Source organism: Drosophila tropicalis, unplaced genomic scaffold (genome assembly GCF_018151085.1).
Source record: "Drosophila tropicalis isolate 14030-0801.00 unplaced genomic scaffold, ASM1815108v1 contig_593, whole genome shotgun sequence".
In the NCBI taxonomy this organism is placed as follows: domain Eukaryota; kingdom Metazoa; phylum Arthropoda; class Insecta; order Diptera; family Drosophilidae; genus Drosophila; species Drosophila tropicalis.
The window spans coordinates 19485383-19505331 of NW_027173070.1; the positions used below are offsets into that span (position 1 = coordinate 19485383).

The window sequence follows — 19949 nt, forward strand, 5'->3', positions numbered from 1 at the left end:
AAAATTTTTGCAAAAATTGGAGTATCCCCATGAAATTTACCAATATAATAGAATTTGATATAAAATCTCAGATCCCAAAATTTGACCCTGATCGGATAAATAGAACACAAGTTACAGTCTATATAAATCGGTTCAATCGCTGCCGGCAGCTCTGCTTGCTGCCTACTACGTCATCATCAAATCAACAGAGCACATGCATACACACACAGTGTGTATGCGTGCGTTGCTTTGCTTAGGGAATGAGGGAAGAAGAAGAACAAATTGTACATAGTATGAAGAGTAAAATTGTTTTGTTTGTATATTAATGAATTGAGTTGCAGAAAACAAATTTTGAACATGTGAAATTATTATTGTCAAGGACTGCAAGGGTATATAAACTTCGGCATAGCCGAATTTCACTTCTTTGATATTTTTTTATCAAATTCGTTAGACGATGTTTTAAAAGTCTTAAGATCATTCTTCCTGTGTACTTTTTGTGCATCTGTACGTATATACATATGTATGTATGTATGTATGTATATATGTATGTACACATAAATATTAGGCCGTCCTTTTACTTGACTAACGTAACATAAAATATTGAAAGCTTACAGATATCGGCAAGTGTTAAATGGATAATTTTTTTTAAATATTATAATATGACAGGCCTTTGCAAATGTTAAATATTTATTTGTAACTTAAAAATCTTTAGTCCCATTCTAAAAATCGTTTATTTTGCTTATATGTTATGCTTTTCAATATTTCTGAAAGCTAGAAAAAACATAAATTTTTAGGTCCATGACAGATCAGAGATTTTTCTGAAAGCTGGAGAATCTTCAAATTTTATATATTTTGCTCAGATTAATACTATGACAAATCTTATTACCCATTAGAAAGTATAATTGCCTTCCCGCTAAACAAGGAATTTCGCAAGCTTCAATGTGATATAAGCTACTGACCACCTACACAGGACGCCATTCCCATACTGGTGAATGACACCGGCGACAACTAATATTGGAAAAGTTAAATTGAACTATGCGCGAGTGCATTACTTTTAATACCTCTGCAGAGAGTATCATCAAATTGGTCAGGTGTTTGTAAAGCAGATATATGTATATATTCTGGAACAGCATGAAAAGCTGAGTCGATATAGAGAAAAAACTTCCCGCCGCCACCTTTAGAGCTATTGGGATTAAACTTGCTATTTGAGGTTTGTACTTATAACCCGGGTAAGATAAAGTATGATCGGTCCACTATATCAAATATATAGTTATAAAGGAAAACTAGGTGAAGAAGTGGGATTATCTCTATAAAATTGACTAATACGATAGCTTTTTATATAAAACATAAGATCGGATGAATAGAACACAAGTTACAGTCAATATAAATGGGCTCTGCTTAAATGATGCTGGCAGCGCTGCCACGTTAAAATATTATGACCAAAGACTGCAAGGGCAGTCTTTCGGCACACCCGAAGTTAGCTTCTTTCTTATTTCAACTTCAAGCTGGTTTTTTCATCAGAGCACTACACTTTCAATAAACAAAAACCAATCTCAAAAAAGGATCACAATTTAAATTGTGTAAAGAACTACGTAGAAAAATGGAGTCGTATTTAAAATTTCGGAATACGTTAAAAATTTTACGTTATTTGCAAGGGCAATATAAATTCTTTTTAACCAAAACAATTTCGTGTCAAGTCGGTATGCTACGGCATTGCCTTAAAAACTGGAATAAGTTTTGAAAATCCGAGGGATCTAGACCGACTGCAAGAAGTTAAAAAGTTTTTTTAAGCTAGTAAAACATAGTTTCTCTTAGCACCATATTTAACAGGTGGTGCTATTTTTAGTTTCGGGTATTTTTTGAGTGTATCATATATTCCGTTTCTGAACCCAAAATAATCTACACAGCTTTTTATGGTTAGCATTTAAAGCGTAAATGTGGAAGCATTCTGGACTGTGCTAACAGATTTGCACTTTCTGAATGAAAGACAATGATTTAGCTTTAAATACTCTAATTTTTTGTCTAAGGCAAAAATAAATTAAAATTAAACAAATTAAAACTGTCAACAGCGTTACGGTTCGTTCCAACTGTTTATCAGTTGGTGAAGATTTTAACGCCTTAAATAAACTCAAATTTTGTAAGCTTTTGACAAAAATACATATGTACATATATATGTACTTATGTAAATGTTAATAAATATATTGCATAGTAACTTAATTGCAAAAAGAAGAGATATCTATGTATATAGACATTTTACGAACCCTTTATAATTTATACCAATATAGATTTGAATTGTTGAATCGCTGAATTGAATTTTGTTTAGTTTAATAATTAATTCAGCTTCAATAATAGTATTCTTAAAAGACTGCCAGAGTAACCATATATCTTTCTTTCAGCGGGCGAGTAACTCTTTTTAATGGCTCAATGCTGATTTTATTTTTTCTGGTATCATATTAAATTATAACCCCAGTGCAACATTTATCTCATTATGTTCCATTCCTTCGTCCCGTTCTTTCAGAATAAAATATTACAGTTGCCGATGGTTTGTATTACGTTACGTAGTACATTTACGTTAACGGAAGTTGATATTTGCCTTCTTCTTTCTTTTTCCGTCTGTCATTTGGCGGTTCGGTACGGTATTAAATTTTGACTGCTGGTAATCATGGAATTTATAAGCAATCTTTATATTTCAGTGGCCTATTCAATCAGAATTCAACCATGCCTCCTAAATTCGATCCAACGGAAGTAAAATTAGGTATGTTTTATTGTTCTGTACCTTATTATTTGAGAGTATTATGTTGCATATAAATTTGTATGTGCAAAGATGCCTCTATTGTGTTTTCAATGTAAATAACAATCCAATATTTGATTTTCAGTTTACCTGCGTTGCGTGGGTGGAGAGGTAGGAGCGACTTCATCGCTGGCCCCAAAAATTGGTCCCCTTGGTCTGGTAAGTATAAATTATAATGTTTTATAAAGTTAATTGTATATTGACGAAAATATTGTTTGTTTTAGTCGCCCAAGAAAATTGGAGATGATATTGCCAAGGCAACTGGCGACTGGAAGGGTTTGAAGATCACCGTTTGTCTGACCATCCAAAACAGACAAGCTGCTATCTCTGTTGTCCCTTCGGCCGCATCCCTCATTATCAGGGCTCTGAAGGAACCCCCACGTGACAGAAAGAAGCAGAAGAACAGTGAGTATTCGATTTACAACGTCAGTGTGTTTATTCAATGGTTAGGAGTTCATAGACGTGTTAGGTTTCTTGATACTAGCGAGCTGGCAAGACGTTAAACAAAAACAACATGTAAACCCATTATATACATATGTATATTGGTGGTGACATGGTTTATGAAAGCGATAGCTAGAAAAAGTGTTCAAATCAATGTTATATTTGTAAAAAATACTGTTTGTGTTCAGCCCTTGGGTGCTGTGTGCTATCCATGGGTATAACCCACAACCGGCATTTGTTTGTTTATATGATTTATGTATATAATTATTATAGTCTCGAACTTGAATAAAGCAGCACTGAAGAGATTTAAGCTTTAAATACATCCTAAAAACAATATTATAATCATTATTTTTTTCCGATTGCAGTTAAACACAGTGGCAACATCGGCTTCGAAGACATTCTGGCTATTGCGAGAACTATCAGACCTAGATCTATGGCCCGTGAATTGAAGGGAACCTGCAAAGAAGTCTTGGGTACTGCTCAAAGTGTTGGTTGCACTGTTGATGGAAAACATCCTCATGATGTTATTGATGACATCAACAATGGCGCTCTTGAAGTCCCGGCAGAATAATCTGCGATAGATTATTTTGATACACAGTTAATAAATAATACGTGTTGCAGCCCGTAATTAAACCGTCATTGACATTAAAATTAAATACTTTTGGTTGGTTTGGACAGGAAAACAAATATATTTTTGTGATAGACGTTTTTAGACAACATTTGATTGTGCACTAAATATGTTTGCTTCCACTAGTTAAAATATTATTTTATCTGTGGATAACGCCGAGGATGAACTGCGATGACTTACATGAAACTATTTACTTTAAGCTTAAAATAGATGAATATTTTGTTGCTAGCAGCAAAGGTTTTTTAGGAAGCCAAAACGGATAATTGCTTTAATTTCTTTCCTAAGCTTGATTTTTAAAATCATGACAGTAATTTAATCTTCTGAGTAATGTTTTAGCTTCCAATAACTGGAAGGTTTAGATTTAATTAGTCAACGAAGGGTGGCTCCAGCCTTCAAAAGGATTTAAAGTTTATGCTAATTTTGTGGTCCTTGATATTTTGGTTACCCCTCAAGACAGCTATGGGCAACAAGACCTGGCTGGGTCTTCATATATTTTAGCCTGGAGTTATGAGCACATGTCAATCAATATAAAGAGTTTTAAACTTTAGTCATAGAGCTGCTCTGTCACGCACTCGGCCATAGACTGATTCCAAAATACCGCCGGAGACATCAACATTTATTAAACCGGTGTTTTTGTATATCAATCTTATAAAGATCCAACCCCTCCGCCCTTACAAATTTGCAACAAAACAAAGTTTTTTTTTTTTCACTTTTAGAACATTTTTATTTTATATTCTTGGGAAGTTTTATACCAGCATGTCGGAAAAGATTTCATCCACCGCTTACAACTTCAACTTGGTGCGCCTCCAGTGACGACGCTTAGCGTTGTATCTGAAAATAAAATTATAACACATAAAAATTTGCACATAGTAACTCAAGAATTTGTCTGTAAAGATGAATGTATTTTTTTGTCACAATATACAGCTTGATGAACTTTTTAGAGCTGGAGTACCAATCACAATCAATAAAACTTTCAACAATATGTATATTTTTAGCTGTCAATTGTTTTTAATAACACTGACTAAACTGTATTCCAATTGTTTAAAGCTTTAGAGAAATCAGTTTATTGGTAGGAACAACCAAAACCACAAAACAAACATCAAACCTTACCTGATTGTGTTACCAGTACGCAAGCGAACCCACTGAGGGACAGATCTGTTCTGCTTTAGCTTTTTAGCTAACTTTTGCTTGATTCTGAACGATTTGTGTGCGGCCTGTTAAAAGAAAAGTGCATCCACATTAGAAAACATTAATATCGCCAAAAACTTTAACGATTTAATAAATACAGTTAGATTACGTACCATTTTAATGCAATCCAATTGAAGCACCACACCGGAAAGAAAGAAGTTTCAGAGGGTGGGTTAATCGATATTTTATTGTCCGATAACTCTGAAAATGCACCTCAGTACATTTACGTAAAGCCGTTGGCACCTTAACTATATTTTTGAAACAGTGAAAATGAAACAATGTTTAACACTAATGAGTATTTTAGCAAATAAAAATACATTTTACAATGATAATTTTATTATATTAGTTTCTAAATTATCTCAATTAGGCAATAAAAAGTGTAAGTGCCAAGTATACTTTAAGTGGACTTACAAGAATGTATAGGGGAAAAAGGGTATAAAAACTTCTAACTTGTAACGCCTTCTAAGAAATAAATTCTAATTTTTTTAAACTAAAGATTAGAAAATAATTTAAAAAACTTAAAAATAAATCCACTTGTAACATTGTACATTGATATTATAAATATACTCAGAAAAAGGGTGTATGTAACATGTGGTATAGTCAAACATTATATTGATGTTTATTATTTATTAGATAAATTTAAGACAGCAATGCAATTGTAGTCAGGTGAGTGTTCACATTTTATTAAAAGACAACCCTATATGTATATTTCTATCAAAAATAAATTTTATTTAACAAGTGTTTTGTGTAAATATATCAAAACTATTGTTGTATAGAGATTTGGCAGGTACATCTCAAAAATGCATATGATCCAATCAAATGAAGTTGGTAAAAATGTGTATGTATTAAACGAAAACAATGACTCTTAAAAAAATATTTCATTAAATTTGGTGTCTCATCGAATTTAATGCTTGGCTTCGAAGCTTAGGCTAACGCTATGTTAAACAACTATTAAGATAAATTCTCTAATTAACTTGTAACTTAGAACATTTTTTAAAATATATTATGGGATCGATTTAACAGCAATTATAAAATTGTTGAATAATTGTTTTGGCAATGTCTTTCATTTTAACTTTAACAAGCAAATATATAGAATAATTTGATAACTTATTTTTTATTTCACAAATTTATTAAGGGTCCGATTGCCAATCAATTCATCTGGACGGAATGGTTGGGATTAACGGTGGATGAGAAATAATGATTCCCACCATCCACCATCTTTTAACAGCCGAAAGAGAAAAATAATAATAATATGAAATATTGTTTACATTTATGTACGTAGACAATTCAGTTTATTTTTTGTTTTGGAACTTAAAACAAATGAACGTAGTTTTTTGCATTTTATGCCGTCAGATATGTCACACGAAATCGATACTTAACAAAATAAAACTTTGCAACAAACATTCTGGCAGATTGACCATAGTGTTGCAAAATTTATTTAAATTTTGTTTCATTCTATGAACGTCGCTTTCAGTACGGCTTCAAAAGAAATGGTGGATGGTCGCCCATGAGAATCGAACACAAATCAATTTATCAAAAACGTCGTTGCACTTGAAACATATCGTCGTGTAGTAGTACCCTCAACAATTGTGTTTCAAAATCATTGTTTCATTACGCCATTGTGTACATATGTACGTGCATTGTTCCGTTTTCAATGAGTGTCAGTGTCACCAGTCCAGTTAATTATAATTTCTTTATTATATTTTATTCTAAAATATTTCTTAAATAAGCTGAAAATATAAGTCTGGTGTCAAAGTAGTGCAATAGGATAGTGTTTGTGTTGTCGATATACAAATTTTTCTACACAAATATGAACAAACATACATATACATGCATTATAGCACAATGCAATTAGTTATATGTATGCAATATTTTGCTATGTAAACTCTTTTTTTTAATTGAAGTAATTTACATATGTACGTACATTTATACGTGCATAGAGTGTGAAATATAGACTCGTACATACAACACCCAAATATACACATATTTGCATTCTAATTATACGCATCGCACAATATAACAAGTTGCTTTAAATATGCGTGAATTCAAAGTTGTAGTGCTTGGATCTGGCGGAGTGGGAAAATCAGCCCTCACTGTTCAATTTGTTTCGGGATGCTTTATTGAAAAGTATGACCCAACCATTGAGGACTTCTATCGGAAAGAAATAGAGGTATGTAAATTCAAACTTACATACATATGTATGTATGTATATTGTATGGAAGTAAAGATGAGTGTGCATGTGTTTCCATACATACATATGTACATATTCATTTACTTTTGTATTTATATGTTATGCGTATATTTATAAGTACGTCGCATGTGTGGAGATGTATGTATATATTTACACACATATATAACAATATATGTAAAAATTCGTTCATATGTATGTGTGTGTATCTATGTGCATATGTATGTAGGTATATGATCCATTTGTATGTATGTATGTATGTATTCAACATATCACACATATACATACATATGTATATGCGTAAATATGTATGAAAATATGAACATATGTTTTTACAGACTTAATCGAAAAATGTAGATAAAAACACACACACAAATTAAATAGACTTTAAAAAAATACATATACATTTGTATGTATATGCATTTTTGCGTATGTATGTGTCATTGATATGACTGCAAATTGGTTTCATTTGTTGCTCCTTGTTTCCCTATAATTCCTTTTTACGTTTCATTCCGTGTTCCATCTTCCGGCCGTTTGAAAATGTTCGACAGCAACAGAAAATATTGTTTACTGTTTGCGGCAATTCTAGGGATGATTTGCTACATACATACATATGTACATATACATATGTACATACATCATTTTTACGGCCGGGTACTCTCCTTTATAAGGACTCATTAATTATCAGATTAGTGAGATTAATTTCGTTTACGTTTAAATAAGGCAAATTTAAGTGAATCACTAGTTATAATGTTTTTTACTCCTAAGTATAAAAAAGTGTTTTTATGCGGGATATTTTAAATAGTATAATCATTATGATTTTATTGTACTGATAAATTATTGTCAAAAGTAATAAGAATTCGGTAACTCTTTCCCATTATAAAAATAAAATATGTATACATGTTGATATTGTCTGAAAAGTGTACAAAAGTTTCATCAGGACTGCCATTACGCCTGCTTTATTTGATTTGTTTTTTCAACATTGGACAATTTGCACCAAACTGTTTTTTCATCCCCTGAAAATGTGGAAATAAAGATATTAAATTTCACTCATGATGTGTAGGATATATTCTTACATATATGGTCTTCCCTTTCCGTTAATGTTACCCAAAATTAATAAACAGTATGTTTACAGTTTTAAAAAGTCTAAACCATTTTCTTAAATTGGTTCGAATGTTATGCTACAGTTATATTTTGTTATAGTTATGCCGTATATACCTAATATTGAATTTAAGATATATTAATTATTTATTTGCTTATTTTAATAGGTGGACAGCTCCCCTTGCGTGTTGGAAATATTGGACACAGCCGGAACAGAGCAGTTTGCTTCCATGAGGGATCTCTATATTAAAAATGGACATGGGTTCATTGTAATGTATTCACTCACGAACCATCAAACATTTCAGGTATATTGATAATAAAAAAGAAGAATCTACGATTAGTTTTATACTATTAAAGCTTTGGTATAAATCATGGGCTCGCTCTTAGCATTTGTTTTAAATGAACTTCTTCTTTTGTTCACAGGATATTTCTAGTATGAAAAATGTGATTACTCGCGTTAAAGGAAGTCAACCAGCACCAATACTACTAGTCGCGAATAAATTTGATTTGGATTGCCAAAGAGAGGTGTCCACCGCTGAAGGTAAGTTTTAGTTTAGTTTACTTCAATATATTGAAATACTTATTCTATTCTAATTACAGGAAATGCTTTGGCCAATCTGTGGGAATGTCCATTTATTGAAGCATCAGCTAAAGATCGGATAAACGTCAATGAAGTATTTGCAACCATTGTTCGGGAGATGAATTTAACGCAAGAAAAACGTCAGAAAAAGAATTACTGTTGTTGTACGCTTTTATAGAAATTTGTAAAATTGTAAGATTATTATAGTTAAAAATAAAATAACTAATATTTAATAGATAACAAAATTCTTAGAGTTCTTATTGCTCAATAACTTCAATACATTTTCTTTCCCGATACAGTACAGCAACTATTTTGTTATTTAAAATGGGGTAAACAGATATCAGTATTTTTATTATAGATACAATAAATTACTTGACTAAATTCAAAAAATACATAGCAAAAATATTGACGTTTTTTACATAGCTTTCAGAGCATACCTAATAAATCATTTACAATAGACTAGACAACAAAAACCAATAGCTGAGCTTCCCCAAAGGATTGTCTGCTCTTGCGCAGAATAGTTTTGTTTGTGGCCGCTCGGCAAAAACAGCGACACCCTTTTGACTTCTGATTTGGCGACGAGCAAAGACAAAGGCTTTTGGTATCCTGCCAAGTCTAAAACAAAAACAAAACTAAGTTAATATATTTATACTATCAAACCGATGTATGAGGTGTAAATACTTTTTATGTGTAAAGGGAGTTCCTATTCGAACTACTGTTAACCCTCTAAAATCAAATGTAAACTATTGTATTAAAAGATTTTAATGATCTCTTTTAGAATGGTTATTTATTTCACGCCCATAACTAGATTTATTGGGTACCTGTTACAAGAATGAGATTTGTGTGTGAATCATTAAAAGCAAATATGTTTGTCTTGCTTGGCTGATTTGGAAACTCTTCATGTGAATTTCTTACCATCCTTTCGCCCAATCGATATATACATACATACAAATTGAATTCTATGTCCGGATGGTCTATTAATCGTAGAAATTTAGAATATTTAGACCCCTTCAAATATTTTAATTTGCATTGAAAAAGGCTCAAGAAAACTATTAAAAACCCAAAAGTTGGTTTTTTGAATCCTCAACAAATACAATAATCCATTGTACTGGATTAGTTAAATAATAATAATACAAAAATCTAAGGATTGCAAAACAGTTGTGGTAGGGTAAAAAGAAACATCATAAAATAAAGTTAGTCATCTGACCAAATCACTTTATTTTTAATAGTGTTCATTATTTCAATAAGCTAACTTTGACGCTACGGAAGTTTATATACCCTGGCAGTGCGAGACATTTAAAATGCTTTAATTTTTTCTGTAAGAAACATAACTTATTCATGTTTCTCAAATATATTTTAAGTTAATAAAATTTCTTTCTTTATCATTATATTACTTGTTAAAGCAGTCATTCCCATGGCAGTATGGAATCTTATTCTGGTAAATTTAGACATTTATATATACCAAGTTTCAGACATCATTGCAATCCTTGCCTTTCCTTCCATTGTTGGTTTCTGCGATTTTACTTCGAATTGCTTAGTTTAAATTAAGTATACTTACCATTTGACTTCTCACTAAAAAACAATAGTCGATGATTTAGAAAAACCATATAAGAACTACTTTTAATTCCCAAACACTTAAAGGCCACAAATAAAAACATTGTTATGAATAAATACTATAAAACTTTGCAAAAATATTTAATTTAGATTAATACAAAATATAAAACTTGTAGGTCTAATACAATGGTATATAAATATATGTATTAATTTATTTTATACCATTCCAAATCGTCCGGTTTGTTGGAAGACGGTGTAATAGTCTGTGCATCAGTAAACAAATTGCTGCACATGTTATCGTCGATCTGGAAATAAGTAAATAAATAAAATCGAATTTGACCACTACTGAATCAGATTTAAAGTCCATGCAAGGCCCAGCCTAATTTTACTTCTTGAGATTCTACATTAGCATATAGTCGAAGTCGTTGCAGCATATTTACCTGTAGAGATGACACTAAATTATCCGGGCAGTCAAGAACGCTAAGGCCAGATTCTAAAAAGAAAGGAAAAAGCCGAAATTTCCCATTAATAAATTAATGCGGACATTCTCAGGAATGGGGTTCTACTTAATTAAAACTTGGGATATTTTTGATTTACTCTCTGAACAATAAAATATAATACAAAGTGGTCAAAAACTTTGGAATATCAATGGTTGGTTTTTACTAGCTGTGTATTTGGATATATTTTTAATCCGATTTTATAAAACAAAGTTAATCTAATTAAGGGGCTGTTAGTTTTAAGTTTCGGTTAGATTGTAAGAGATAAGACACTGATTGTGTCGGTTGTTAACAACTTGAATCGGAATTTACGAATTACACTTACGCATTCTAGGATCGTTCCATGAAGTCGTTCGGTCAATATGGTTTATAAAATAAATATCTCCGGACTCAGTAACTGCTTGTTCCCAACCATCCGGCAGTGGGCCAATAGTTGTCGCAGTTTGTTTTGGAGTTTGTAAAACATCTAAAAACCAAAAACAAATAAAAAAACCAAAGAAAAAAAAAAAAACAGTTTATTAAATATGTACTTCTACTTAAAAGTAGGTACGACATACATTTAAACGAGGAACTAACAAATGTTAGCCTAGGTGATCGGATAGGACAGATCAACAAACTGCGTTTAAAAATCTTAAGAAATTATAATTCTATTATTTAAAAACTCAAAATTTTGCAAATACTGACAAATTATTTGTCTATTTGGGTAGGGATTTCTCATTGGAATTCTCGATAATATATCCCGTAGACCAGGATGACATTTATTTTCTAATGAAATCATAGTAGTCCGTGTTTTAGATGGCTTATAGAGAGTATTTTAGAGTTGGTTTAGTTTTGTTAAATTTTCTTACAGGCTTTGAAGTCAATTCAAAAGTATAATAACCCAAACAAATTCATGATGTACATATACAGGTTTTGAACGTACCATTTTGTTTTATTCGCTCTGCCATTGCCCGATGTTGTTGCTGACGCAACTGAATCCTGGGATCTTCCCACTGCGTCGTTTTCGTAGTATGGCTACAAAGGGCAAGAATATTCGAAACATATTTAGATACGCAAAGCAATTTAAAGCATTTATCTCATTTAAATGAAATAAAATAAAAAGACTAAAATTACGCCATTACTTACTTCAAATAATAAATCTGACCATCGTTGGTTTTAGCCTGCTCCCATCCCGGGGGCAGTGCGCCAAGTTGGCTTTGCAGTTGTATTGGGCTCACCACATCGTATGATCTTTGCTTTTTATGAACAGTTTGCGTGGAAATTGGCATTTCCTGAATCTGACCCGTCCCTATTCCTATTCCAGTCATTACATTTCCATCCAGCTCAATGTTGTTGGTGGCACTATTCCCAAAGTCAACGTTGTTATCGGGGTATGCTGGACCTTGGGTACTTGCGTTTGCATTTGCATTGGCGTCGCTCCTGGAACGAACATTGTAGTTCTGCTGCAAAGATGCTGGACTGCTTCGAGCGCGGGCGTGATATACTGCTAGGCGACTCTGTGATGGCTGGTTAGGATTCTGGTTCTGTGAGATTGCAGCGGAGAGAGCAGAGATACCAGACTGCTGTATTGCTTCAACTGGCTGCGGCTGGGCAGTTTTATTGATATTAATGTTTGTCTGGGAGCCACCATCAAATGTAGAGTCTGCACTGTTTGCTCGTGAGTGCGATGGAGCCGGAGGGTTGAAGAAGGAATTTGGAAGCTTTCGCATACGAAAAGGCAACTGCAACGGGCGTTTTGCATCTTGCGGATTTAAAACAGTGTCAAACAATTCCTGCAAGTTATCATCTATAATATCTTGATTGACTCGCACAACATGATTATTGGATAATTTTGTTGGTGACGGTGATAGCATATCCTCATCGTCGATTTCTTTTTCGTTTATGTTGCTGGTGTTGCTTATTGACATCGTTGTTAACATAAAATTGAACTGTTTGTGTAAACAAATGTGTGCAATTTAACAAATTAACTGCAATATACATATACATATATGTATTTTACTTCATTTTTGAAGCAAAATTATAACTAAAAAATATTAATAATAATAATAATGTTACAGCACTGCCAACATAACACAAACATTGCCACTTTTCCACATTTCAATTATTCGATATCCAACATATCGAATAAACAGAGGCTAAAATTTCAATAAATAATGGCGTCGATTCCATATGTGACCTTTTTTTATAAAGCGAGCGTGCCACGTTGCATTGCTCGATAAATGTGCCTATAATGGTTAAAACATTTAATATTTTTAGGCCTTAGGACCTTTTGTCTCGTACAAAAATTAAAATTTAAACATATAGGTATGAAAAAGATCAAATTGCTGGGAAGTCGATATTGACTTGAAAGTTTTAATTTTTACAAATTATTAAATTCAACATGATAACTACGTATTTATATATTTTTATTATGTATGTAGTATAACGAATAATAAATTCTACTTGGATCTACCAATCCTGAATCATTTTATAAATCGTTGACGAACCAATATCTTTAGGCTAATAATAATAAAAAAAAATTGTAGCTAATTTTCGGAATAATATGAATGCAACATTTAAAACCGAAATTCAAGATCAAATTTGTAAGATATGATTGAGCGTATCATTCGAAAACAATTTCAATACAATGATTGTGACGTTATGTCAAGGCAATACAAGGCCAATGTAAAATCTAAAAATTTATTTAAATAATCTTTTCATAGGCAATTTTTAAAAATTTTTTTTTTCAAAATTGAAAGCATTTTAAGTGTTTTGCGATTGTCGGAACTAATGATAACAAATCGCATTTAATCGATATCGAATTGAAAAAAATTGGTAACACTTGGATTGGAAGTCGATATCGGGACGCATGACACCGATAAAATACTTTTGCATATGTCCCCCAACAGACATTGCATATTGTTATTAGCCCTAGTTTGATGCTATACTTTCCTACAAATGCTTAAATCGTTTTCGTAGTAAATATTAAATTGGGATATAATCAATGAATTAGAATGATATCTGAAATAATAAACATTTGCTGGATTCCATTTACGGGATTCATATCGTTTTTAATCCTTCTATCTGCAATCAACAAATCTATCGGCGTTCGTAAAGCGTATGTGAACCTCCTCTTAAGGATATTCGAGGTAAATTATTGCCAATTGTCACTTATATTGACCGTTTATGTTTTCGATTGAATGACTAATTATAGAGTGATTAGATATCAATAGTGTCAAAATCAGATATTCCAAAGTCCGTAAATATAGTCAGGTATTCAATGTGTTTGTTTGTTTGTATGTATTTACCTATACATATGTATAATAGTTCATGTCTGCTAGCAAGTTTGAATTGACTATCTCAATGGTGCATAAAACAACTTGTCATTTGCAGTAAAAACACAAGGTATTTAGTCAATGAACCTGGGCAATTTGATATGTTTGAAGGTTAAAAAAGATTACTATTGTTATTTAACAAACTGGAGGTAACACATGTGAATGGTTAACTATTTTATCAGTGTAATGCAAGTTAACCAAATTTCTATACCAATTTTTTATTTTAGTTATTTTTCGTCTGAAAATATTACCAAGCTTTATAACCTCTATAAAATAACTTCTGATACGATTGTTTTGGACTTTGAGGCTTATTAATGATAACTACTACCATCTAAATAACATAAAAATAAATAAATTGCATAATTAATAACTAAAGAGTATATGTATACATATGTATTTTTGGATTGCAGTATGGTCGAGTCAGCATAGAAACAGCATCCAAAGAAAACCAAAAATTTGAGAGTAAAAGTAAGACTGACACGAAACTTGGTTTGGAAGTTGTGGAAGATGATGATAACAAGGAAACTCTCAATGGAGCAACATTAATTACCAGAGATGCAATTCTTCTACCACAAGCTCAAGAGAATACACAAGACAAACAAGTGTCCAGTAAAAAGGTATTTAAAATCACATTGTTTTGAAAACATCTATTACATTTTTGATAACTCTTTTTGTTGCTTTTTAGGAAGAAATCAATTTTGATTTTGAAAAATGTTTGGACTATGTTAAATCTGGCATAGAGGCTATCATTGAAGATGATGTGACATCTCGATTTGAAGCTGAAGAGCTTAAGAGTTGGAATATGCTGACCCGTACGAATAGGCATTATGAATTCATATCCTGGAAAATAACACTTATATGGGTAGTTGGATTCATTGTGCGTTATACCATATTAATGCCGCTACGTGTATTAGTCTGCTTTATTGGTGTAAGTATCTTATCTATGGCTATTACTTAAATGTTCATATAAATGGAATACTTGGACGAGTCTCAACTTCGATTGATAAAAAGGTATACATTTGAACAATAATTATATACACTAGTCAGAGCAAATGGATATCATTAAGGATACTTAAAAAACAAAGTCCATCCAAGATTTGCAACTAGTTTTTAAAATCTTCGAAAAGAGGATTTCTATTCAACGTTGGTTGACATTTGAAATATTTAACACATGTTTATAATGTCCAAATGAAATTGTTTTTAAGAGATACATAAGTGAGAGGTGTAAGTGATATTTTGGTGAACATGTAATATAATTCTATACGATCTAAGGCAAACATTTTACAAAAGATTTGTAAGTCATCAAAAAAAACAAGGTATGAAAGTATTCAAGTGGAAACTAAATTTTTTAAATATGCTGCCGAAAAAAATTTATGTTTTATAAATGTGTGCATATTAGTAACTTGCCTTTAATGCCTTTAATGAAGCAAGAAAATTCTTCTTAATCTATATATAGCTAACCCAATTTGATCAAAATATGAACATTAATATCAAGATATTTGGAAAATGTATTCGGATTTTAGAGAACTAGAACCATTTAGAAATAGATGCTAAGTAATCAGATTAAATAATTTAAAAATTTAAACATACATATTTTGTCTAGCAGCAAAAAAAATCGTCAAGGACGATATGTTTTAGGAAGATCAGCTGGATTTAATATTTTACATGTATTTTAATTATCTTTCTAAATTGTTCTTGTTAATTTGTTTCTGTTGATTATGTTATGTATTTATGATTTGTGCCTTTCGTTTAATTTTACAATTCTTTAATTAATGTATATTATATTCCTAGGTTTTATTTGCAGTTGTTACAAACAGTATTGTGGCATTAATACCTTATCGATTTTTGCGGCACCCTTTAGCGGACTTATCGTTTAAAATTACTTTCCGTCTTATATCAAGTTCTTTGTCAGCTCTTATTAAATTTCATAATAAACAATATAAGCCCACAACTTCTGGGTTTTGTGTAGCAAATCATACCACCCCTTTGGATGTGGCAATATTATCAACCGACTGCACTTTTTCTTTGGTGAGAACAAAGTTTTTAATTACCAAGTGTTTCCGTTTCCATATGAAATTTGAAGATTATTATAATACTATTCCAATCATGCATGAAAATGAACCATACCAAACAAATAATTTCACGACGATTGGATATTAAATTTTATATATGTATGTATACCTACATATTACAGATATACACTTATGTATAAGAAAATCAGTAACATTTTAATTGGTTTTTTATTACAGTCGAAGCTCCTGGTTCAAAAATGAATTGATCATGATGAAGTTCTTTTGATAGGTTACACAGTTTGATTCGATTTTCATGCATGAAGTGTTTTACAATAGTATAATAATTATTTTAATTTTATATGTCAAACAAACTAATGCCTGTTGCAATATTGGCTTCTGTAATTGTCTTCGCGTTACTGTGTGTATGCATTTGTTTCTTTATGTTAATTGTTTGAAAAATATGTATATTAATAGTTGATTTTCATGTGGACTTAAATAATAATAGACTTGTACTGGCCATCAAGCAGGTAAGATATGCATTGAACACGTCTCCGTTAAAGTCGTTCGTAGTATTCTCTCAGCTATGCTTTGTAGGTTCAAACTTTCTGTATTGAAGTCGTTTATATAAATATCTTTGCCCGTATGATTGAGTGGATGATTAGAATGGTTGCTATGCTCTATTGACCTTTGTATGCAGTTTGAATAGGTTTGAAAGTCTACTCATATCTCTTTTTCCTTCTCTTGAATCTGCAAGTTGTAAATAAATTGTTGCGTTGGTAAACCTAGACTTAATTTGTTTCTGAATTAAGCGGATTTTAGTAAACTTTCGAATAAGTTTGACATTCGATTTTCTAGTGTAAGCTTTTCCACACTTTTACTTATTCATACTCTTTAATGAGTCTCTACCAGGTCGTTTTTCCTGTCTTTTGTCGTGTGTTTGATACGGTCTATTTAAAGACAATTGAAAAATAAAAAAAAAATAAAGAATATCATGATGGATTTTTAAGTTAAGGGGTAGGGTTAAATATAATAATAACCTTTGTTTGTTTTTACTAGACAGGTCTATATAAATTAAGTATTTCCCTTATAAGACGAAACAAAACTATTTTAATTTCAATATTCCAATTTACAATGAAGTTTATATTTCCGATTTTTCCTCAAACGAATGCATTTCAATACCAGGTAGTATGGTTAACATTATGTACAGCGGCAGTGGGATATCTAAAGGATGGCGAAAAAAAACGGGCTGTTGTCCATAAGGTACTTGGCCAATGTTTTGGTGTCCTATCCAGCGCAATCTCGGCCGTGATTACTTACCATAATGAAGATAATCGGCCGTCATCTGGTATTTGTGTCGCAAATCATACAAGCCCCATTGACGTTCTGGTGCTGATGTGTGACTCAACGTACTCTCTGGTAAGGCAATCAAAACAAAAAGAATAGTTAAATCATATGTATTTAGTATTCACTAATATGTAGGCAATGTGACTTCCAAACCCCCTTTATTTTGTTAGTTATGAATTATTTCACAAATCTAAATACACGTGTTAATTTCGTAATCGGTATTATAATTTCCAAGTTTTAGTTTCTTCTAATTCTCCTAATAATGTTTGATTTCATGAATTTTTAAACCCTAACTCAAAGAGTTATTTGCATGCTGTAAAATATTTAATATAATTTCGTGACTTCTGATTCTGCGGTATCAACTCAACTTATAATTTGTGTAATCGTTCGTTTTACCTCACTTGAACAGCCATTTTTGTAATTTATTTTGTGATTTTGTTTAGGTTCTCGCAATTTGTTTTAATATATATTTTCAAGATCTATTGTCAAATCCACTCATTGTAATCGTGTTAATTATAGAAAGCAAATGCATTTCACTTTATTGTATTTTGTGTACGTTTTCTATAGGTCGACAAATTTAAATATTTTTATGTTTAAATGGAAACAAACATGATTTCAGTTTGGTACGCACTCAATAGTACGATCAAAGTGAACGATTAAAAATTAAATTTTACAGGTCTACAACAAATGCCTAATTTTTGTTCATTGTCAAATATCATAATTCCCGTTGATAGCCAGAAACAAGTTTTATATCGGTAACAAATTTTTATTACACTTAATTTACTAAATCAAAATTTGTATCAGTTATGTTATGTTCAGTTTTGTCTTTTGTAAGAGTCCACCAGTAACTGTAAATGAATGCATGTAATCGTAAACTACAATAATTGTTATCTTTGCAAAAAATTTTTAACATTTTTGTTTTCACTAAATAATGCGTTATATGAAACATTTCGTAGATTGGACAGAGGCACGGCGGATTCTTAGGTATCTTACAAAGAGCGCTCGCCAGAGCATCGCCACATATTTGGTTTGAAAGAGGCGAAGCTAAAGATCGTCATACGGTTGCAGAACGATTGAAGCAGCATGTTTCGGATCCAAATAATCCACCGATTCTTATTTTTCCGGAGGGCACATGTATCAACAATACATCTGTAATGCAATTTAAGAAAGGCAGCTTTGAAGTTGGTGGAGTTATATATCCTGTGGCTATAAAGTACGTAAATATACATATATTTAAGTCAATAATCAAATATTTAGCTAGAACAGTTACAGAGAATTTATTGATTCTGTTCTTATTAACCATAGGTACGATCCAAGATTTGGAGATGCCTTTTGGAATAGCGCCAAATACTCAATGATGCAATACCTTTACATGATGATGACATCGTGGGCAATTGTATGTGATGTCTGGTACCTTCCACCAATGTATCGCCAGGATGGAGAGTCAGCAATAGATTTCGCTAATCGTGTAAAAGGTGTAATTGCTAAGCAAGGTGGATTAGTGGATTTGGTGTGGGATGGACAGCTCAAACGAATGAAGCCCAAAAAAGAGTGGAAAGAAATTCAACAGGTTGAATTTGCTAACCGTCTAAAATCTGATTGACACTAGTTTAATAATTCTACAAAAAGTATAACTAATATACATTAAAATTCTTTTTTTCACACCTAAATAAATAGCGAAGAGTCAACTGTATAAAGTATTTGTCACATATCACCTCGCATTATTTTATTTAATCTACATATGTTACGCAAAGGGCGGGGCTTTAAAGTTTTTTCAGAGTACTGAACTGCAAATGAGAGTCAACCTACATAATACATTTACATATGTCCATTTGCATACATAATGAATTAATTCTACTACTACTCTAATGATTCTAAAACTTAAGAAATAAGAACAGTGAGCAAGGACTCCAAGCTTATCAATTAAGGTAATTGCGAAAACTAAGTTAATTATGTCTTCCATTTTCAAAGTTGGCATTGATTATTGGCAGTATCATTACAGTTAATAAACGTATGGCCAAAAAGGAAAACAAAATTTATTGTCATTCATAAACAATAGTGCCACCCACTGGAGCTACCTTTCCGTATTCCTCAATGATGTTTCATACCCCGTCAATTTAATAAAGCAGTTTAACAATTTTCCTAGTAAGGAGTATTCCTAAATAAAGAATTAAAAATTTGAAAAAATATAAGAAAATACGTTTCTTACTCACGAGACTGAGTAATGATATTCTAAATAAAATAAGTCAACGACAGACATGTGTATGCTCTATAAATCAAATTGTTCTATTGTCTTTTAAAGATATAAAACTGTTTCACAATCACCCCTTGC

At 31.7% G+C, this 19949-nt stretch overlaps 5 protein-coding genes across 9 annotated transcripts; 3 read left to right on the forward strand and 2 right to left on the reverse strand.

Annotated features, from left to right (window-relative positions):
• The first annotated feature begins 2522 nt into the window (after nucleotides 1–2522).
• Nucleotides 2523–3850, forward strand: RpL12 (ribosomal protein L12). Of its 2 annotated transcripts, XM_068288645.1 has the most exons (5): nucleotides 2523–2610; nucleotides 2673–2734; nucleotides 2856–2929; nucleotides 2995–3175; nucleotides 3577–3850. In XM_068288645.1, exons 2-5 carry the CDS (start codon nucleotides 2698–2700, stop codon nucleotides 3780–3782), a joined length of 498 nt encoding a protein of 165 aa, XP_068144746.1. In that variant the 5' UTR covers nucleotides 2523–2610; nucleotides 2673–2697; the 3' UTR covers nucleotides 3783–3850. The 2 variants fall into 2 exon arrangements, with proteins under 2 accessions (XP_068144746.1, XP_068144747.1); XM_068288646.1 differs by lacking the exon at nucleotides 2523–2610.
• A 684-nt stretch (nucleotides 3851–4534) lies between these two features.
• RpL39 (ribosomal protein L39) lies at nucleotides 4535–5196 on the reverse strand. The gene is made up of 3 exons (XM_068288647.1): nucleotides 5141–5196; nucleotides 4950–5053; nucleotides 4535–4670 (listed from the first exon to the last, which is right to left on the reverse strand). Exons 1-3 carry the CDS (start codon nucleotides 5141–5143, stop codon nucleotides 4622–4624), a joined length of 156 nt encoding a protein of 51 aa, XP_068144748.1. The 5' UTR covers nucleotides 5144–5196; the 3' UTR covers nucleotides 4535–4621.
• Nucleotides 5197–6671: 1475 nt separating this feature from the next.
• On the forward strand, nucleotides 6672–9141 carry Rap2l (Ras-associated protein 2-like). Its single transcript, XM_068289935.1, has 4 exons — nucleotides 6672–7197; nucleotides 8484–8621; nucleotides 8740–8857; nucleotides 8917–9141. The coding sequence occupies exons 1-4, from the start codon at nucleotides 7063–7065 to the stop codon at nucleotides 9072–9074; spliced, it is 549 nt and encodes a 182-aa protein (XP_068146036.1). The 5' UTR covers nucleotides 6672–7062; the 3' UTR covers nucleotides 9075–9141.
• A 1426-nt stretch (nucleotides 9142–10567) lies between these two features.
• yki (Transcriptional coactivator yki) lies at nucleotides 10568–13009 on the reverse strand. Of its 2 annotated transcripts, XM_068289062.1 has the most exons (5): nucleotides 12073–13005; nucleotides 11870–11961; nucleotides 11273–11413; nucleotides 10891–10943; nucleotides 10568–10755 (listed from the first exon to the last, which is right to left on the reverse strand). In XM_068289062.1, the coding sequence occupies exons 1-5, from the start codon at nucleotides 12864–12866 to the stop codon at nucleotides 10657–10659; spliced, it is 1179 nt and encodes a 392-aa protein (XP_068145163.1). In that variant the 5' UTR covers nucleotides 12867–13005; the 3' UTR covers nucleotides 10568–10656. The 2 variants fall into 2 exon arrangements, with proteins under 2 accessions (XP_068145163.1, XP_068145164.1); XM_068289063.1 differs by lacking the exon at nucleotides 11273–11413 and having other exon boundaries at nucleotides 12073–13009.
• An 809-nt stretch (nucleotides 13010–13818) lies between these two features.
• On the forward strand, nucleotides 13819–19317 carry Gpat4 (Glycerol-3-phosphate acyltransferase 4). 3 transcript variants are annotated; one of them, XM_068288808.1, is made up of 7 exons: nucleotides 13819–14075; nucleotides 14672–14878; nucleotides 14947–15189; nucleotides 16053–16289; nucleotides 17456–17689; nucleotides 18574–18830; nucleotides 18923–19317. In XM_068288808.1, the coding sequence occupies exons 1-7, from the start codon at nucleotides 13941–13943 to the stop codon at nucleotides 19218–19220; spliced, it is 1611 nt and encodes a 536-aa protein (XP_068144909.1). In that variant the 5' UTR covers nucleotides 13819–13940; the 3' UTR covers nucleotides 19221–19317. The 3 variants fall into 3 exon arrangements, with proteins under 3 accessions (XP_068144909.1, XP_068144907.1, XP_068144908.1); XM_068288806.1 differs by lacking the exon at nucleotides 17456–17689 and having other exon boundaries at nucleotides 13821–14075; XM_068288807.1 differs by lacking the exon at nucleotides 16053–16289 and having other exon boundaries at nucleotides 13821–14075.
• The last annotated feature ends 632 nt before the right edge of the window (nucleotides 19318–19949 follow it).